This window comes from Carassius auratus, unplaced genomic scaffold (assembly GCF_003368295.1).
Source record: "Carassius auratus strain Wakin unplaced genomic scaffold, ASM336829v1 scaf_tig00217787, whole genome shotgun sequence".
In the NCBI taxonomy this organism is placed as follows: Eukaryota; Metazoa; Chordata; class Actinopteri; order Cypriniformes; family Cyprinidae; genus Carassius; species Carassius auratus.
In genome coordinates this window covers 1-21,936 of record NW_020529244.1, presented here as the reverse complement: position 1 = coordinate 21,936, position 21,936 = coordinate 1, and the positions used below count along the sequence as shown (strand labels likewise).

The 21,936-nt window shown below is 35.7% G+C and overlaps 1 protein-coding gene and 1 pseudogene across 1 annotated transcript; one reads left to right on the top strand and one right to left on the bottom strand.

The window, feature by feature from the left end:
• Positions 1–10: 10 nt before the first annotated feature.
• LOC113102962 (protein Niban-like) lies at positions 11–11,431 on the top strand. Its single transcript, XM_026265895.1, has 14 exons — positions 11–204; positions 4,922–5,052; positions 5,146–5,274; positions 5,368–5,482; positions 5,789–5,953; positions 6,044–6,159; positions 7,073–7,177; positions 7,520–7,682; positions 8,308–8,495; positions 8,590–8,733; positions 8,827–8,937; positions 9,015–9,122; positions 9,255–9,366; positions 10,411–11,431. The coding sequence occupies exons 1-14, from the start codon at positions 153–155 to the stop codon at positions 11,313–11,315; spliced, it is 2,544 nt and encodes an 847-aa protein (XP_026121680.1). The 5' UTR covers positions 11–152; the 3' UTR covers positions 11,316–11,431.
• A 429-nt stretch (positions 11,432–11,860) lies between these two features.
• LOC113102960 (kinesin-associated protein 3-like) lies at positions 11,861–21,252 on the bottom strand (annotated as a pseudogene).
• Between the last annotated feature and the right edge of the window lie 684 nt (positions 21,253–21,936).

The following is a 21,936-nucleotide window of genomic DNA, read 5'->3' as shown; positions in this document are numbered from 1 at the left end:
ACAGACCTTGAATGTCCCGGTGAGACAAGTTTCATTCATGCCCCTCCCACCGTTCTGAAATATAACACCTGCTTTCAGATTCTCCTTCAGTAGTGACACAGAATCATCTTCACCACAGCAGAGGAGTACTCACCTGAACTAAGCGGAGCATTATGGGATCAGCATCCAGTTTACTGGATGAAAACAAATCCAACTACATAAAAGGTATGTGCTGTCAGTCATTAAGTGGTTTTGGAATTCACTTTAAAAGAGTGTTAGTGTGATAATAGCATTAAAAGTTGTTTGTACATGAACAATTTATTTCCGGACGCCTCTACAGTAAACGATGATATTAGGTTGTCCAAAACTTTTCCCTATACTGCAATGATATGGGCAGAGAAAGAGAGTGGATGTTACACTGCATGGCTTCTGTAGTAGAAAAAGATTCATGTTGAATTTGCACTTGTAAATGCCTCATTGGACAATGACTTTTATCAGATAACTGCAGTTCTCAACCTGCACAGCTGAAAAGTGAGAAGCAGAAACCAGTTTTTTTCTTTTTTTTCGGCCATTGAAACGATATGGGTGGAGGTTTTTGTTGTGTGTGTGTGTGTAAAGGATTAACAGTAGCTCTGCTATTTGCTCAGATGGAAAAACACCTCAGATCTGTCAGCTGACAAAACATGCTGAAAGTGCATGACGTTACTAAGGGTGTTGTTGAAATATGTTTTTAAACTGCATTTCAGATATTTTTCCATTCATTCTCAAAACTTAGTTTGATTTTGAATGAAAGGCTCATTCTCAGGAAACAGGGCCATTTGTACCTGAAAATGTCTATTAGTGCTAAACTCAGCACCCAAAAATTTTAACTGCTAAATGGGCATGTCCCCCAAATATTATATAAATGGTCAACATGTTTTTCATTTGCTGAATTTGAAACTATGAATTCCTCCATTCCTGAATAAGTTGTTACAAACTTACTACTAGTACTACTAATTTTGATGTGTATCTTTGTGTAAAAGCATTAAAAAATGTTAGTCCCATCACAGTAAGTTTGATAATAATTTGTATTTTTGTATCTGTGCATTTCACATGCACTTTCATTGAAACCAAATTACAGAGAATTCAAGCTAGTGTATATATTTAGCCAATCTGTGCATTCCCATGTAACTGAACCATGTTCGATGTGCTACATTGTACCAGTTGATGATTTTAAATATAAAATAGAATAGAATAAAATCTATATTAAAATAAAACATTAAATTCAATAATACATTTTTTGTCAAATTTGATTTAATGGTGATGGTTTTCCATCTCACAAAACAGCTATATCAAGCAGTTACGTGACTTTATATTTAGTATCCTGTTAATTGTGTTACTGGAACACAAATGTGACCATTTCCTATGAATGAGCTGGGAGTAAACTCAAATGCTGTGCTTTAAAGTGAGTGTGTGGTCAACAGCTGCTCAATGTCACTCTAACAAGCACATGTTCAGGTGTTTAGAAACATTCCCCTGTCAACCTCGTACACTTGCTGAAGTGTAATGATGTCTGTGTTGAGGTATGTTCATACAGAACTGGCTTTGCAGGTCATGCCGTGTCATAACGTCTATAACAGGCTAAGCATCTTACACATTAGACCTCAAGAATTTAATACATCTCAAACCACAGTTCCTTTCAAAACAATGAATCGCTCTCTTGCAAATAAAACAACAGATCAAGGAGGACTGCGAAGAGCGGTGATAGAGCAGCTCATTACAGTACATTCACTCAATTGTGAGATATGTTGGAAGTGAATGCCATAGCTTTTAGCTGTCATCTACATTTAGTTGCATGTTATGTAATGCAAGAATCTGAAAATGTATTTAAAAAAATGGTCACAAGGAATTTAAAAAGTAGGAACACCCTCTCAGAGTGAACATTCTGGTTTGGGTGTTAAATCAAACGTTCAATCAGCTCAGGGCAAACGGTTAATTACACATACTGTATTATTAACACTGCTACATTTTTACATCAAGGCAAGTGCTTTTAAATCGTCTCACTCAAGACTGCCAAGATGTATTTCTTTATTTCTGAAAACAGTATATAAACAGTTAAGAAGAAACAAATATAGTCAAATGTTAGTCATGGCGACATGCAGCTTTCTGCCTTATTATCAGTGTTGGGAAGGTTACTTTGGAAATGTAATAGGTTACAGATTACAAGTTACCCTGTTTAAAATGTAATAGTAGTGTAACCTTTTCAATTACTTTATTAAAGTAATGTAACTAATTACTTTTGAGTACTTTTTGATTACTTTTCTAAATTTGTGAACATTATAATAAATAAAAGCATATATATCCCCTCAAATACAGTTATCTAATAAGCATGTGTCATATGCTGTTTAATAAACTCCTGAAACATTGGTGTTTTTTTTTTTTTTTAAACTGCTGTCTCTTTATATATGATATATAAAGAAATTAGTTCTAGAAATTATGTGTATGTGTCCGTGTACTCATATATTGAGACGGCAGAGGTTGAAAACACTGCGAGCTTCAGTAGGCCTATGTGTAGTAAATGAAACTGCATGTCTTTGCCATTAATTTACAGGAGGGGCAGACTGGGGAAAAAAAATCAGAATGGAAAATTCAAACTCATACAAACAAATTCATGGACAATACTATTTTTTGTATGGACCTGACATAAAAAGGTTTAAATCTTTAATATGGGGACATGTCAAATAATTTAAAGTTCTCTCCTGAACGGCACCTTCACTTCCATTTTTCACTTCAGTCTCATTATTTTGCCCCGTTATCCATCTTAATACTCAAGATTGAACAAAACTGTACTTTACAATACAATACTCTACAATACTACAATATATTTATAGAAAAATCCTAATACTGTACACGAGTCATGTTTTTCCCTTACAAAAATGTACCATGCTTTTATTAGCCTATATAAAAGTACAATAACCTTGTATGGTTTTTTGTTTTGCAAATGGATTCGTATTTATTTTTAAATAAATAAATTTGTAAAATAATTTTAAATTTTTGGTTACCACAGTTAAACAATAGTAACCATTTTCACTGGATTTATAGTAAAATAATAAAATGTTAATTTTCGCAAGGGTTGTGTCAAAAAAGCATCTTTACAGATTAAACTGACCTGAAACCCTGAACAGTAGTTCTGCTTCTCTGTTCCAGCTGTGCGCTTCCACAGTCCACTCTTTTATCTCTCTTTCGCATTGATTACTTGGAGTCTGATCCAAACCGTTTGGCGGAGGCGCGGAGAGCGCGCGAGTCACGACACTAACAGATTTATTAGAGATTTAATTATCAAATGGCGGATTCGCAAATGATCAATTTAGTACATTCGGCAGGCAATTATACAATAATGATATTAAAATATTGGGACAAGTTGAGGAAGACTGAGGAAGCTGGCAGGCCACCGGGAATTGTCCCGGTTCTCCCGGTGTCCAGTCCGCGCGTGATTTCAACTGACACGCGGAACGTGCAGGAGTCATATATTGCATTTTGGGGGCTTGATATTCACAGACACCAGTCCATGTCATGTTTTGATTCAAGTGTACTGACCTACTTTTGATTTAGTCATCCAAAATGTGGCATATTCCGTCCGCGTTAGGCATTCCATTTTTCCAAGTACTGGATTCTACGAACCAGACTGTGTTTCCGCATCCCGGAAATTATTAGGGCGTATGTCTTAGAATAGTCAGTGCAATTTGGGAAAGAAATCAGTTAAATCTGTATGTGGATGTGTGTAAATATTCAAATGTAATCCCCTTTGTAATCGTTAAAAAATTCATAAGTAACTGTAATTTAATTACTCATTTTTTCTTAGTAACTGTAACTAATTACAGTTACATTAATTTTGTAATTAAATTACGTAACGCCGTTACATGTAACTAGTTACTCCCCAACACTGCTTATTATTTAATAAAAACTTAATAAAATATAAAAGATACAAATATCTTTTACAAGTAGTATTAATCGTTCACAAGTAAATTATATCTATCTATCTATATATATATATATATATATATATATATATATATATATATATATATATATATATATATATGTATATATATTGTTTATCGAGTTCTTCAGTTTTTGAGGGGGCAAATGAGTCAGAAAAATTACCAACTATGTTGGTTTTTTAATCAGGAGAACTGCATTTATTTATTTGTTGGTGTTTTAAAATCATTTTAATATTAATGTTCATTTTATGTAACCACAATACAGTATATACCCTGTATATGCTGTATTGACCAATCAGTCCCCCGAACTGGACTTTTCCATTTTAGAATTAAGATTATACAGCTATATAACACTGACAAGAATGTTGAAATGTTCAGGCAGGAAGTAGTCTGATTGGCTGTAAACACATATTAATATCTTCTGTTCGCTGCTGTATTGTTTAGCTAATTTTGTATGTGGTACTGAGAAAAACACAATGTTCCTTAGAGCCTCAGATGTTTAGCTCACTTAGACAATCTGCTGTGAAATTTCCTCTCCACTCACATCTCGGCTGTACCTGTTTTGTTTCGGATGTTATTTTAGACAAGCAGTTTCCTTCCCTCTCAATTTTTATTCATGCCCTCTGTACTGCAAGTTGTTTTTATAGCTCAGACTCATTGATGTTGCATTCTTTTCCAATTGAATTAAAGTTTTTTTTTTAAATTAAAGTTGTTGATTATCTCTTGAAACAAGGTAACACTTTAATAATAACAATAAGGTTCCATTTGTTAAGTTAACATGAAACAACAATTATTTTCATTTCTCAATCTCTGATAATGATAATAATAACATCTATTAATAGGCTACATGAAAACCCTTTGTTACTTGTAGCATGTAATAATATCATGCAATTGATAAAAAATGTGCAACTCCACATGAAAAAGATGAAATAAAGTTGTCTCTGTTTTGTGTTGTCATGCAGGGCAAGTGGACGAAAAATTTAAGGAGTTTGCACCGATTTATAGGAAACAATATTCCCTGGCTTACCTGTCCCAGATCCAAAATGAACTTGAGCAACGCAAAGAGGAGCAAACACATCTTCTCAAACAACGGGTAGGAATTCGATCTCATGCATGGGTTAACTTCAAACAAAGACATGTATCATCATCTCCTTCTGAGATTGACTGATTATATATGTTTACCCAGGCCTCTCCAGAGCCTGGAAAGGTGTTGTATGAAGAGCATGTGCTATGCTTTTATGGCAGCAGGAAGTGGAAGGATAGATACATAGTAGTCCGTGCCAATTACGTCCTGGAGTGCTATGAGAGCTACAAGGTATGAGCCATCATACACCATAAAACAAATGATCTTTTGCTGTGTGAGGTGATGATAACATGAACCCGTCATCTCTTACCTGATTCCCTGCAGAGGTTTCTGAAAGGCTCACCTCCACAACACAGACTGATGCCTACAGGAGGCACCATTCTGACTACAGAAGAGAAATACATGGAAATGATTAACCAGTGCTGCCCTTGCACTAACAGTGAGTACAATTAGAGTACATGCACACTATTTTAAGAGAGCTAATTTTACACACTTGTTCAGCTCCAAGATATACAACCTTTTCATTGAGTTCAGATCAGTTTTACAAAGTTAATGACAGAAGTTTTTTCCCCTCATCTGATGTAGTCAGTGCAACTGAATCGATAATATTACTGAATAATAACCTCATTCATTACTAACGGAATGATACATTACCTTGTTTTCAAAAGAAATAAATAATGATCCTATTTATTTTCTTTATGCATCTTAATGTTCTTATTGTAAATGATTCTTCCATGCCTTCCAGACAGCCAGGATGATTTTGCACCCCGTGTGGCGGACATGCCAGGAGAGTTCCCAGTTTATCTTAGACTTCCATACCGCAGGGATTTCTATTTCTGTTTCCGAGATGAGGACGCTCAAGTTGATTTCATCTCCATCTTATCTGACTGTGTCCGCCACCAGAACAAAGGTATGACTTTTTTACGGTTTTGAAAGGACAGTAGGAAATTGTGACCCAGTGAAAGTTGTAGTGTGAAGAAATATTTACTCTATTCAACAGATTTTCTCAAGAAGAAGACGTGTGAGGTTAAGGCTTTCCTCAAAGCCATTCAGCTCTACAGGCAAGAGAAAAGCCAGTATGAATCATGGGATATGCTCATAGGCAGTGATATGCGGGTAGGTGTCTTTTTTCACAATAAACAACACAGCTATCATCATTTGTTGATCTAGTATGACATGGAATGTTCTAGCTGTTAAAAAAAATCAGCTTTGTAACTTAATGTGACAGTTATGACAATGTTCATCATTTGGAAACGGGCAGAACCAAACAGGCTCATTCTCGCTTTCTTTTTATATAGGTATAATTAGTTTTTTTTTTTTGAAGAAGAAGAATTTCATGTTTTTCTCACTTAATGATAGATTTGAGCATAAAACAAACTCCAAAGCTACAAGTCACACTATCAATACATCACATATGATGTAATATACAGCATATTATTCATGTTTGACACCATAAACACATACAGTGGGAATTCAATCTTTTTTTGTTTGTTTGTTTGAACTGCTTATAAAAAATGTAAGTAAAAAAAATACGAATACTTAAAAATACTTAAAAATACATAATAAATGACCATATATTCCACTATATATTCTACTACTGCTTCCTTGGATTGTTTTAAGAAACATCTTAAAACGCATCTTTTTAGTAATGCTTTTAATTTATGATTTATTACTGTGATTCTATATTTGATATGTAGTTTTGGTTGATTTGTTATTGTGTTCCTATATGTTGTAAAGGCACATTAAAAACAAAATCTATTGTTATTATATTAGATAGCATTAATATATACATTTTACACATATACTGTATAGTACTGTTGCCTGTTGTCACTTTTTCTGTTCATTTAAATTAGTTTATTTGGATTGCGTTTGAGCAATGGCTGAAGGCAAGTCAGTGAGTTCATTTCAGTCTAGTCTGCGGTTTAAGGTTACATAAACTGTGCCTTTTACGGTTTAGCAATTAAGAGTTTGCTCTCAGTGTTTGCTCAGCTACATGTGTGTAATATTTCTGAATCTTGTGTGTGTTTAGGGTCTTGCTAATCTGTTCATGGAGGACTTGATGCACTTTCTAGAGAAAGAATTGGAGCCATGTTTGAAAAGCAAGAGGGCAGACAAGAGGAGAGTGTGGTTTGCGGTGTGTTTCTTTCCTACTTGGATCTTCTGTTACTGCTGTAGCGATTGTACAGATGAATTCCCATTATGGCGTTGGATTTTTCTAGAACCTGCCCTTGATACTTGAAACTGGGGTGTGATGCTGAAGTGCATCTTATAGCTCTAGGCCAGGGAGGCCAGAAATGTCCCTATGGTGTTCCCTAAAGGGTGGAACACACCAGAAACAAACCAGAAACCCATTACATTCCATAGCTGTGATTACTGACATATTCCTCACTGAAAAACAAAGAATGATTAATAGGAGACGTATCAATGATTAATGTTATTAATGAATGACCCTTGACCCCAGCCATTTGTCTTCTAGACGGTTGAAGCCACTTATTTCCTGCTGCAAGAGCATCTGTTTGGAAGGATGAAAACACTGAAGCAGCAGTGCCAAGAGATGGTGAAACAACAGGACGGGCTCATGCGCTCTCATATGGACCAGATCACCAGCTCAAGAGCTTTCCTGGAGAGCAAGCTCAGAGGTACATGATCTCGATTCTTGCTTTTAAGAGCCATTCAAAAAATAAATCAAATCTCTCACTCGCCAAATGTACTATTACATAATTTACACCCGTTCAAAAGGTTTTAAGGAATTAATACGTTTATTCAACAAGGGTGCATTTTACAGTGAAATTAAAAACATTTATATTTGCAATGAAGCATTTATATTTTAAAAATAAATGCCATTTAAAAAAAAAAACTTTTTATATATCCTGAAAAAATGATTAAGTTTTCGTTTTCAGTATTTATAAGAATAAGAAATTTTCTTAAACACCAAAATCAGCATATTAGTATGATTTCTGAAGAATCATGTACACTGAAGACTGGAGTTAGAATATATTAGAATATAAAAAATTATTAACTAATGCCATTTTACTGTAATCAAATAAATGCAGCCTTTTTCAAAAATATCTTACCGACCTAAAACTTTTCAAGGGTAGTTTTGGATGTAAATATAAACATAAATGAATATTTCTTTTACATGTTCATTAGTGAAGGTTAATGTGATTTTGGTCCCAGTTGCTGTTGTAAAAATATTTTTTATATATATAGTATATATATAGCTGGCTCTAAGTACTACATTTTTTTTTCTTCCCACCTGGTTAGCCATGGTAACTGAGCCAGCAACGAAATACTGCACAGAGCAGGTGCAGCCGTTCCTGCCAGCCATCTTGGAGGAAGTGATGGGACCCATAAGCCAGGGCTTCACAGAGGCCCGGGACTTGAGCGAGAGCATGATGGAGCAGCTGTGTCAGGACTTCCAGGACGTTGAGCAGAAGGAGGAGCTCCGACAGGTGAGAACAACAGACACATTTAGAATGAATCACTAGAAAAAGTCCTCATGACTTGAACTATATTTAACTGAATACTCTATCTCTCTGACTGAAGGCTCTGTTTAAGATGAGCAGGGCTAATTTCCAGAGCTCTTATGAGAAAGTGAATGGATTGGCTGATCACGTCCAAGAGCTACAGCAAACCTTCAACTACTGCATTAAAGGTCTAGTGGACAGCACACAGACAGAATTAAAACAGGTACCCAAAACTGTGCATCCAAGAAGCCAACTCTTCTGGAACTTTCTGTGACTGATTCTGATCCAAAGCGTGTCTATTGTGTGATTGTTTTAGCTGATGGAGAATACAGAGTACACCTTTGAGCTGCTTGTGCGAAAGGCTCTGGAGGATCCATCAGCCAGTCTTTCAATGGCTATGCTAAAGGCTTCAAACAGGGTTCTGAAGGTAAACCTATAACTTTTAATCTTCAAACACAGATGTCTGTGTTAGATTGCTTCATTTAATTTGTCTTCGTCCTTTAGCAATTTGATTATGACAGCAGCACAGTGAGGAAGAGGATCTTGCAGGAGGCTTTGATCAACATCACTCTGCCCAGCATCAAGAAGCACCTGGCCCCCTCCTTCAAAGAGGTACATTTGACATTAGTTGCATAATGATAAATAAACAGCTAAGTAAATACAAGTGAAGTGAAGTTTCATATATTTACCATTGATGGTTTACATCTTCTAATAAATGTGTCTTTTCTCAAAATGTACTTTTAGGAACTACCCAAATTTGAGCAGTACATATTTGCTGATTATACAAACTTCATTAATGTGGAAAACGTGTATGAGGACATTATCCAGGAGATACTGGAAAAAGACGTCAGCATGGGTATGTCACATGATCAGAGCAAAGCCTCGATACATTGCCTTTACAAAGCTGTTATTGATATTAGGGTCATTATAACAGTAGGTATAAATCACTGAATTAAAAATAAATTAATGCATGTACAGTGGCCGCAAAATGTAAAAAAAAAAAATAAACACGTATAGATGTCTTTGTATTATAACAAAATATTAAACCAAATTATATTTTTTAAGACTGAACAAACATTCAAATATTTGGGGTCAGTATGTTTTTTTAAAGAAATTAATACTTTTATTCAGCAAGGAAGCATTAAATGGATCAGTAAAATGACAGTAAATACTATTACATTGTCACACAAAGATTTCTATTTCAAATAAATGCTGTTCTTTTGAACTTTCTAGGAATCAAAGTATCCTGAAAAAATGGATTAAAGTTTTCAAAAATATATAACAACACAACTGTTTCCAATATATAATAAGATAATAATAAGTAATGTTTCTTGAGTGATGGCTGCTGAAAATTCAGCTTTGCCATCACAAGAATAATAGATTTTAATAACATTAATAATAACAATCAGAGATGCTTTTGATTATTCATATCTAATGAATCCATTAAAATGGAACCCAGAAAATGTATGGAAAACAGAATTTGATCAAATAAAAATAATTAGAGTGAAAAAAAAAAGAAAACATTTCATAGGACCTTAAAAATTTACATTTTCTTAAACTTTTAATAAATTGCCATTTCATTGTTTCAATTAACCGGACACCTTTTTGATTAAATTTAATTTAACCATTATAACTATAAGAGTCAAAAAACTAAAAACAAAACAATGGAAAAAATGAACAGAATTTTGATACAATTTATTTAACCATTAAAACAGAATCTAGAGAAGGAGAACAAATGGAATCCTGAAAAATGTAAACAGGAAAAACTGGAATTTGAGAAAAAATAAATGGATTTCATAGGGCCCTAGAAATTATTACTATATATTATTATTATTAGAATTAGCTTTAAGATTTCCCTAAAATACAATTCTCAAATCTAATTTGTGCTTCTGATTGGCAGTGGTCAAGGAGGCAGCCAGCAAGAAGAAATTCAACTTGTTCTCAGAGAGCAGATACAATTTCAGTGTGTCCAGCTTGTCCTTCACACCCCCAGGATCTGCACCCAGCAGCCCAGGACACTTAAACACCTCCTCAAGCCTGCGCACACCCATGCCACCCTCCCCGCTGCTGGGCAATCCGCTGACAGCAAACCAATCTGTGACTGTTCACGCGTCAGAAAGAGGTGCACTGAACCAAGCTCTGCCCATCATGGGTAAAATCAATAAAGGAGAAAACAAAACACTCAGTGATGATGTATTTGTCACTGATGAAACATCAACCTTGGAAACATCAGCTGTGACTAAACCAGAACTCACTACAAATGCCATGGAAGCTTTGTTCAGTTCCACTCCCATTATTAAGGTAACGGAAGCTGGAAAAAGTGCTGGTAGCAGCAATTTACCGACAGGAGATGATGCAACTTCTTCAGACTTTGCTAATGAACCCACAGTAGTGGTCAACCCAATCTGTATGAAAACCTCTGGCTCTACTGATGAGCCTGTTGAAACCGAGGACAACAGTGAGGAAATGACAGAAGATTCATCAAATGATTCGGTCCGGATAAAGCCACTAATACATGTAGAAAGCACATATCCAAACTCAGTTTGTTTATCTATTCAAGATGCAGAGGACAGAGATATCTACAAAGAGATCACAGGCAAACAAATCATGGATCTTTCAGAAAAAGCCTCAGAATCCCAGTCTCTACCAAACCTAGAGGATGAGCCCAGGCCCCTGGACTGTGTGAAGGAGATCCGGGACCTGGTAGTGGAGGTTATTGAAATAGAGGACGTAGTTCAGACCTCTAAAGACAATGGAGAAAAAGCTCAAGTTCAAATGTTCGATGAACAAGATGCTGTAGTTTAAGTTTCAAGGACCATGTGGGGTCATGATCGAAAACACCTTCACCCCTTGACAAATTGTACATTTTTAAGTTGGCTTCATCATTGAGGAGAAGGTAATTATAGTTGACTGCATATATATATATATATATATATATATATATATATATACACACACACCACTATTCAAATGTTTGGGGTCAGTAAGATAAAAAAAAAAAAATTATATTGATGAAATTGATGAAAACTGACACTAAAAACAGTAGAATTTTTTTGTTTTTTTTGGATTAAATGCTGTCCTTTTCAACTTTGTATTCATCAAAATATCTTAAAGTATCACAATTTCCACTATAATAATATACAGAACACCTATACAATTACATTATAAAATAGAAAACTTATTTTAAACTGTAATAATATTTCAGAATATTAATATTTAAAAAAATCTTACCGACAACAACTTTTCAAAAGGTAGTATATATATATATATATATATATACACACACACACACACACACGTTTTATAAAAGTAGTTAAATAGAATTAAATGTTTTTATTCTAATAAAGATTGTTTTAATAAAATGAATGTAATATAGATCATCTTATTTAATTATTGTTTTAAGCTAATATGTAAAAATGAGTTGCTTTGTTTGCATTTGAATATCATAGGAAGTGTCCTTTGTGAATCTTTATGAGAAATCCTTCAGAAAGAAATGTGCCATTTTCAGCAAGGTAGTTTTCAATCTACACAACATGAGCAAAGTTTAAACAACAAGGTTCTTATACATTTTCCCAAAATGCAAAGCTTTGTCAAAGTCTGCCACAAACCAGGGATGACTGTTTACTTTAGACCCACAATGCAGGCCTGACAGGTTTGTTTTCCATGGAATCTGGATCTGTGACATATCGACAGCGAGCTGCTGTTTGTTGTAATGAACAAATGTTGAGTGACAAGTAAAGTACATTTGCCACATGTGCACTGCAGGTACATTCAGCAAAACCACTGAGATCTGTGTTATATGGAGATGGCTCCCTTTATGAGATCCACATTAACAATAAGACAGTCCGTCAATTCATAAATATGCATAACCACTCTTTTAAGGAATGTCTGAATGATGGCAGTGAATGATTAAGAATGAATGAGATGCACAGCATTTCACTGCAATCAATGAAAGTAAACAAGGTAAGCATTTGCTTACCCAACCATATGCAAAAGATTTCTATCAAAGTAACATACGCAAGGAAAGCTTTTGCACATCAATTTATGTATTTCATATTGCAGCACATTAAATAAAAAGGCAATTTATATAAAACAGTAATCAAGACAAGTCTCAGGCACCAATGAAACTGAGTTTCATAAATACTAAAACGCACATGAAGAGACCAGTATTACTTCAAAAGAACACTTGAGTTTGGCTACATTAGAAAATACATATGAAGCTGTTAGCAGTGCACCAAGCCAAGATGTGTTATAAAACTGGTGCTACAGTATCAAAAGCAAAGAAACAGGCAACAATGTTTTGCACGATCACATTAGTGAGTAGATATTAAGACTGTAAAGTGACATTATTGTTCCCGTGGGCACTGTGCTGTGTTGTCATGTATGAAATGGATTTTAACAAAATGTTATTTCATATGTGACCCACTATCATTAAAATGACCATTAGATCAGTTGCTTTATGTAAACATATGCAAAACGGAAGGAATCCTATTATGACAATGATTGACTAAGTACATGAAATATTTTTCTTCCAGAAACCTAAGCAAATGTCATGCATTAAACAGATTTGCTTGAATGCACAAATAGATGGTGTTTCCAACGATCATAACTTAATCACCTACATCACTGAAAACAGCATGCAACTAAAATCCTACTTTTGTTGTATTGCACAGAAAAGGCAATGCGGTGCCATTAGTTTCTTCAGTGTTGACAAGCAACACACAGTAGGCTAAAGTAGGACATGTTAAAACTACATGATCGAGCTCAAAGTGAGCGCTGCAAATCATAGCTTCACGGAGAACATTCAGCTTAAAAACACATTCAGATGGAGATTCACATGGAATGTAATATACACATATTACACAGAAGAAAATACTGATGATGAAGAAAATCAGTAGTGTTGCTTTCATTCGAAATGGTAAAGAGACTTAACTAGCATCTTTTGAGAACCATTTAATTGGTTTTTAATAGGTTTTAGGTCTTTCCTGACATTCTCCTACCGTGATGCCGTGTAACCGTAATAAAACTGCTCATCAGGCCGAAAGCCGTAAGCCGTGGCAGGACGTGCTGGAGTGACACCCATCTGTCCGTACCCATCTGTCAAAGAACTGGAGGAAGAAAAACACAGACAACTGTCAGCCAGTCACATCACCGATGAAGAGATGAATCACAAAAACTAACATAAATCGTGTTAATGTGTATTTTATCAGGAAATTACTTTTGTATGGATTAGATAAAGGTCATTAGCATCACTAGATGGCGCTCTGATCCTGCAAAACAGAACTACCAAGCTTAAAACACAACTGCTCCATACCACAAATAGAAGTAATAATTATAATAAATTAGATTGATTTACTTTTAACTTAAATTTTGAAGCACTTTGTGAAACAAAGCCGTAAAAAAATAAATAATAATAAATTATATATATATATATATATATATATATATATATATGGAAGTTGAAGTCAATTTTTCAAGTCAAATCACCAACAGAATTATATTATATTGTATTTCATTGTATTTTTCACACCAGCAGTGTTTACCAATTTAAAATTAGATTTTAAAAGCAGTAGTAGTATAATAATTCCTCAAGGCAAATGACTAACAGGATCACGTCACCTCAGTTGGACAGGACTAGTATGATCTGCCTTTAAATAAACATCACCCATCCAACTTCAGCCTGTCTTCTTAAAATATGGGTTGTTTGCTTTGCCCCTTCCAGCTCCCATAATGCGGTGTTGTTTTTAGACCAAATCACTTCCAGCGATCGGTTACATGCGTTACCCCCTTCACTCCCACCTCTCTGGGCAGCAAGCCTGTCTTTATTCTCTGAGGAACACCACTGCCATCTGGGGAAATTTCTGACTTTGACATCCAGCCTCTACTACTCAAGCTTTTTAACAAAGAATTTGGGTGAAACCGAAGATTACAACTAACAGAATAAGTTCAAGAGGGTTAATGGGATGGAAAAGGCAGCGTGTTGTAAATCATATGATCACTCCAAAGAGTGTCCAGGTAAAGGACAGGCCTTAAAAGTGTGTGTTTGTGTTATAATCATTCTTGCAGTAAATAATTCAATCCAAAGGGATGCTGTCATCCTTTCCAGGAAAGTTGAAAAGATGACATTTTCTGCAGGTTTCCACAAATAATGATGTTACTAGAGACTGAAACCAACTTTTTTTTCATCTAGGTTCATTTGTCTAATCATTTAATCTAAACTAAATAATTTGAGATGTTTTACCTTTTATCCTTCTACCATCTTATGAAACACAGCCTTTGGCCCGTTACACTTGAGGGTCACAGACACAGTGCACTTAGTGATAATCTAAAGATCTTAGGCTGGACGCAAACAGAAAAAAAGATCCCCATGTCTGGCCCCGGTGGCCCCTGAGAGTTAACACTGAGGTGAGATCCTGTTAAAAAAAAAAAAAAAAACCCAGACACCTCCAAACAAGAAAGTGTCTGTTTCCAGTCTCTTTCCTTCCTCTGATGCCCAAAAATTATGATTCTGTTACATTTTATCACCCTCATGTCTTTCCAAATTCAAATTCTTTCTTTCATGAAACACAAAATTTGAAAAAAAAAGTGCTATTTTCTATGTATTAAGACAAAAAAGCACCATAAAGTATTTTAAAAGAATTTACATATGACAGTTTTGAAATGACACAAGGGTGAATGACAAAACTTGATAAAATGATTATTTAGTTTTCATTCATTTAAATGCCCCCTTGTTGAAAATAGCATTTATTTAAAATAACAAAAGAAAATCTTACTGACCCCAAACTTCAAACAGTAGTATATCAAATCAAGTGTTATCTGCAAACAAATCATGCTTGACCTGTTCCCAGAGCTGATTTGAATTATTTAGCCATTTGTTCTATTACTTGAAACCAACTGGTCTCTATTAGTGAATATATGAAGTCAGTTCCCCTCAAGCTCACACAGGTGTCCCAGCAGAGTAACCACAGGTGTAGTTCATCACATTACCTCTGGACATGTTACATAATATTTGCAATCAGAAAGTATCCAAAAAAAGTCAAATAAATAAATGCCATGTGGTTTAACACTTTCTAATGCAATGTCATTTAAACATTTTTTTGTAGCTTAAGCGTCCAAATACTTTTTTGTCGGAACTGTGCTTGTCCTGTTTAGCCCTGGCAATATTTCACCAAAAATAATGTTTTATGCTTCACTGCTTTAAAATAATCTTATTTCATTTTTAAATATTATATTAATTACCTTGTAATGTGTTTTTGGTCTAATCATAACATTCACAATGAGGAACTCATATTTTTCAAGCAAATGCAGCCAAGAATTTGTTTCCATCTGAAATAACTAAGCGTTATTTATGTGCTAAATGAAATATTGCTCCGTGCTATTCTATAAATAGAAGTGATTCTATTAAAGGCTTATAAAAGAGCCGTTCCCAGTGTGTCTGGCTCCTGATTCAGCGCAGGGGAACCTAGGCTGGATTTCATTATTGTGTTAACCTGGATCTCTAACACCACACGGACAAAATGAAAACCACACTTTCAGGCCGCACAATTCCCTTTGCACTCTCAGTGTATTCGACAGGTATCGCTTACAAAGAGCTGTGAAAAACAAACATGGCTTCCTCTGCCGCCCTCCTCCCCCTCATATTCACATGCTCCTTATTTTTCAATGCCTCTTCTCTGACTTTCATCCTTTCTCTCAGAGACTAATGTATAATTCAGCAAGCTCTCCCTGTTTTTAGATCTATGTTATAAGCCTAACACATAGGACCGTCTAATCATGTAAAGGGGTCACTGTATTATCATTAACGGCCCCATATCAAATAATCCCTTCTTTGATTAATGAGTTGAATATTTGGAACAGAGCTCAAATATTTGCAATAAGTCCCATGACAAAGTGGGCCACACCATAAATCATAGCATCAAGTCATCACATTAGTGCTCTGCTGAAACCCCTAAACAGTAGGTATATGGCAACTGAAGCAGTTTTGGAAAAGGCTGAATAGAGGGAGCTGTGTTTACTCTCAAAGCTGAGGGTATTACTGTTGGAGGAGTGCTGCGTCCTGCTGGGATGCCGGAGGACTCTTTGACGCAGCATTTTTGAGTCCTTTCCTGCTAAAGCCAACAAAACTGGCAGACAAAGGTGTGTGTGTGTGATGCAGTAATAACAAAAGGCAGTTTGACTCATTCATCATATTTAAATGTACCTGCTGGGGAAACCCTGCGGTCCTAACAGGTCTCCATTCTGGAAGTCGGTGAAGAACTCTGGACTAATGGCACCATCTGCTGGGATTATTCCATCTGTGGGATCACAAAGAGATCGATTTTCAGTGGCACCTCTGTGCTAAAGCATTACAGAAAATACAGAGATGCATCAAATTACTCATAGTCTTTTGCATTTATTATTAAAATTCTAATTTTAAATTTAAACAAAATATCTACAATTTTAAATTAAAATGATCAAAAATAATAATTATAAAAATTATCTAAAAGTAATATAGGATTTTTTACTAGATTACATATTACAGTATATTTTGTATTAATATATGAGAGATATATTAGAGATTTTTTGTGGAACCAGCCAACCCCAAAAGTAGGGTGTTAATATTTAATTTATTTAAATGATTGATGATGAATTAAATGATGAATTAAAACCACATTAAAATGCTAAAAACAAAAATTAAAAGGTTAACTGAAATCATGTCTTTTTACCCCAATAACTATTTTTTATTTTATTATTTTTACTGAAAAACATACACATTTAGAATCTCGAATCACAAAGAGGAATGTTTCATCAATTATTAAACATATCAATCAATACTTTCAGTTCATTAATATGTTTGAAAACAATCAACACTGTCATAATTACCAAAGAAATACCAGAGGAAATATCTTGTATATGGGGACAAAATTGTACACCAGGAGAAAAAATAATGCTTACAAAGATATACAAAATAAAAATAAAAACTAACTCAAAGTATGCTGACATATTTAAAAAAATACTAAATTTAAACCCCCTGTTTATAAGAACTACTATTTAAAAGCAGCTATATTTATCTAAATCCTCGTCCAATATAACCTGCGCTGTAGAAGAGGTCTGGCCGTTCCAGGATGTCACCATTTTGGAGAAAGGGTTCTCCATCATCTCCATACATGAAAGGCTCTGCTTCATCCATCTGCCGGTTCTCCCACCATCTCCAGCCACTGAGAGTTATGCCAGCGGAACTTCTCACTCTGGATCTTCTTACCCCACTCCACATCATATTCCTACAGACAAAGACAGAGAGATTATTAGCACAGGACACAGAGAGGCTCTGCCTGTATAGCCTCTCAGCATGTGCCATACCGAAGATGTGGGATGAATCAGGTGAGCTGTGTTGCCTGGCAGACGGATAACATGGTAGCTGTTTATTTTACCTCTACAGGGACTGAGCGTAATAAAACCTCTTGGAAATAGCGAAGTTGAGCAACCTGGCTCTCTGATTGATCATCCCCACACAGGGGAGGAAGGCCTGGGGCACTGATGGCCACCTGAGGCCCAGGCCTCAAACAGGCCTCATTGTCACCAGTCCTGGCCTCACCGGCACACACAGTGACACTTTCTGCCAAGACACAAATTTATCATTGTAAAGCATTAAAGGCACCACAAGCTGCACTCCTGTGGCCAATCACCAGGATGAATGTGGTCTGATACTCTGGCTAGTCAATCTTCAAGTAGCTGAGCTCATGACGTTCCTGAACATTTGGATCCAAAGCAGGTTTGGGCGTTTTATAAATAAATCTGGTGGGGGGGGGGAAATCAAGCATGTCCAGAAATAGCATGTAAAAATGAATTATGAATGACTTCTCCTGTCTGGGTTAAAACCCGCTGTCACAAAGAAAAAAAAAAGACTTGGCTATGACAAGTCAAAATTAGAAAAACTCATTTAAACAATATTCATCAGATTTTCATATTTGTATAACATAAAAAAAGAAACCAGGGAGGATGACCAACAACATGTATGTGAATGTGTGGCATTTAGCAGATCTGCGTTCTGTCCATTATCCCCAGATGAGAGTAAGCAGGCATCTCCTCCTCTCTCTTTGATGTGGCTCTCTGCTTTAATGGCCCTTTCCGATCAGATGTATGGAACACTTCCCTTGGCCTCAAGACCAACCCTAATTACGTTAATCTGAGGCCTGGGACAGATCACACGCGACAGAGCTGCTTCAGAACAGCTTATACATTTAAACCGCTAGCAATGGTGTTCATCCAACATTCTTTTATGTAAAATGACCCTGACTACAAACCGTATGTGCCATATAACAATAAAGTGTGGGTTAAGACAATTGGATGGTCTCCCTCTTGATTCAAATGAAAAGAAAAGAGGAAGTCAAAAAAATTTCCACTAATTTATATGAATCTGAAATAAAATATCAGTGTTAGATAAAACTTACTAATGCCACTTTGGCAATTAACTGAAATATAACTGAAATAAGTTGAGGAGATAAAATAATTAAAATAAATCAATAGAAAGCAAACTAGAAGTATAAAAAAAACTAATAAAAATGGCAAAAGCACTTTTTTCGAATTACTAAATAAACTACAATGAATACTAAATAAAAAAATACAAAATAAAATTTTTAAAATTTAAAAAATAAACCCTTGTTTGAAATATTAAGAAATAACTTAACTTGAAATTGGTGGGGAAAAAAACAGCATACAGGTACAGATTCATACTCACAGCAATGATGTCCAATGTATTGTCACACACTTTGCGTATTTCTGCATTTTTGTCATGCATCAAGTCAATGAGATATGCAGGAGCCTCTGATAAGATAACGGTCAAGGACAAAACCTTTGAAAGAGGAACTGCTGTATGACTGAACAACAACATCACGCAACTGCAGGTTTTACAAGCTGAAGGATACGCGTTTCTTTTATGATGACATCTCGGGTGGCCTGGTGAAACACCATTTGGTAAAAGACGTACACAATCTGACAGACAAACTCGTCATCTTCTTGCTGGGCTGAGGATGGAAGGAAGAAAGAGATTGTCATTCCTCAACTTCCACTAACATATGTCAAAAAAAAACAACAATTACAGGAACATGCACTTTAAAAGCACGCTGAGTATCAGAAGGTTTCCCACCATTCAGCAGCTCTATTAGAGCAGGAATGATGCCTGATTTGGCCAACATTACAGCACAGGAGTCGTCCATGGAGACAGTGCCAATCATGATCACCACCTCCAAAATGAGGTCATCCTCTGCAGAGCCTGAAGAAGAAAACAACAGCAAGTCACATATCGTGAGACCCTGCAACTAATATTCTCATATATTGTCCATCGTGAATAAACAGTAAAGTTGATTGAGACAGACCTGGTTTGAGGTGGTCTTTGAGATAAGGCACCAGGTTGTACTCCTTTAGCAAAAGTTCCCAGTCAAGATCAGGAATAGTGAGATTGGGAAAGAGTTCCCAAGCACTCAATCACAAAACTCCTCCTCTTCCTTCAGTCCGATTCTGAGCCGCCAGGGTCACCAACATAATCCTCAAACACATCACATGCTTATTAGTTTTCAATGGAATAAACATCAATTCAAATTTCTAAATGAACTTGGTGAGTATATTCTCGGTTTTGACTCTCACAATGAAAAGATTTTTAGAAGGTCCATCATGCTGAGATATATTTCGGATCATCTTCATCATCAGAGGATCCTTTAGCTTCAGTGCTCTCTTCATCAGCATCTTCAGGACCATTGCCTTCAATGAAACATTCAATTAAGCACGGAGTCTGCTCTTCAATGTTTTTTGTTTGCACATTTGTATCTGTTCTCACTTCACACATAATCTGGGCATTCCTCTTGTTGGCAGCCAGGTTGATGCAGAAGGAAAATGCAGCCTCTGCAGTCAATCCTCTCCTCACCAGGATGTCAAACAAACATCTTCATTACCTTACAAACAAAACACCAGGAAAATAATAAACACTCAGAGCACTTGCCCAAGAGTGATGATGTCAGCAGCCATTACTCCAGTCTTCAGTGTCGCATGATCCTTTAAGAAATCATTCGGATATGCTGATTTGGTGCTCAATAAAACATTTTTTTATTATATTATCAATGTTTTAAAACAGCTGTGGCACTGAAAAATTTTGTGGACGAGTGATACATTTCTTTGATTAAGTTAAAACAGCATTTATCTGAAAATATAAATCATTGTAATATTATTTCTTTACTGTCATTTCACTGATCAATTTAATTGCATTCTTTCTGAAATAAAAGAAAAATTACAAAAATTATAAATATAAAAAAAAAAAAAAAACACCCTACCAGCTAAATTTTAGTCCAGTTAACTCCATACCCAAAAAACTTCAAGCTCAAGTGCCCCTTCTTTCCTGAAAGATACAACTCAACAAAGTCAGCAAGCGCCTTGAAGTCCTGACCCACCTAAGAACTCCAATCAAACCCGCCTTTGTCCCACAAAAAAAAAGCTGACAGACCTGAAACATTTTTTCCAAACTCCAGCACCCAATTTGTACTTTTCCCAGACATACAGGGGTTGCTGATTTTCTCATGCGAATCCTAACTTTAGACACAAACCTTACATGTCACACTGCATTAGCTTGGCTAACGTCACCACACCCCAAGAGGAACAGAGGACTGGACTCTGCTACCTGAGGGGACAGTAGGGGTCCAGGAAGGGAGCGTGGGGGAAAAGGGAGTGGGCAGAGGTCCAGGCCTGGGCTGAAGTGGTCAAGGGTTGTCAACATCGCCCCTGATGTTAATGATAAGCAGGAGGCCCGGAGAGAGAGTAAAAAGGCAGTGGTGAGTATGCAAAGCATACAGTCCCATACTGAGTATCACATAGCAGCCGCCCTGCAGCCTAAATCACTGTGACTAGACTTACTGGCACCTGCCCTGCTTTCACATGCAACATCCAATCGCCCCACCAAAACCTTGGTAACCCCCAGCCTGCAGTCACCATCTTTTCCTCTTCTATTCACCCAATTTGTCCATGAAGAGCCTTTCTATTTCCTTTCTTCTTACACTTTAATGTTTGCTGGTTCCTTATTCTGAATGTTAGCTGTAATCTGCTTTTGTGATCTGATTTAAATTTGAAAGTTTCTTCCACAATATGTAGGGTGTTTCAGAACACAAACATGTGTACTTCATGTTTTTTATATTATTTAACTTTATTAAATAATGCTTAACTGAACAAATTGCTTTTTCTTTAAATAAATTTGATTACAGTTAACGTTTTCTTCCTCAGCTTCTGTTCTAGCCTTTTCACATCACTATAAGGTCACAATTAACAACAGATAACCCAAACTTAAATGAAATTTATTTTTAACTATAATAAATCAACATTCATTGCAAAAATGTAAATTGCACATAATGCTGTTTCTAAATTACACAAATTCTATTTGTTGTTGGCATACAATCATTTACACAGT

Bases quoted from the DNA above. Each gene is read 5' to 3' on its own strand.
- LOC113102962 (XM_026265895.1), top strand. From the start codon at position 153: ATGGGATCAGCATCCAGTTTACTGGATGAAAACAAATCCAACTACATA. The intron at 205-4,921 runs GTATGTGCTGTC...GTTGTCATGCAG, and splicing joins CAAATCCAACTACATAAAAG to GGCAAGTGGACGAAAAATTT. The intron at 8,938-9,014 runs GTAAACCTATAA...TTCGTCCTTTAG, and splicing joins CTTCAAACAGGGTTCTGAAG to CAATTTGATTATGACAGCAG.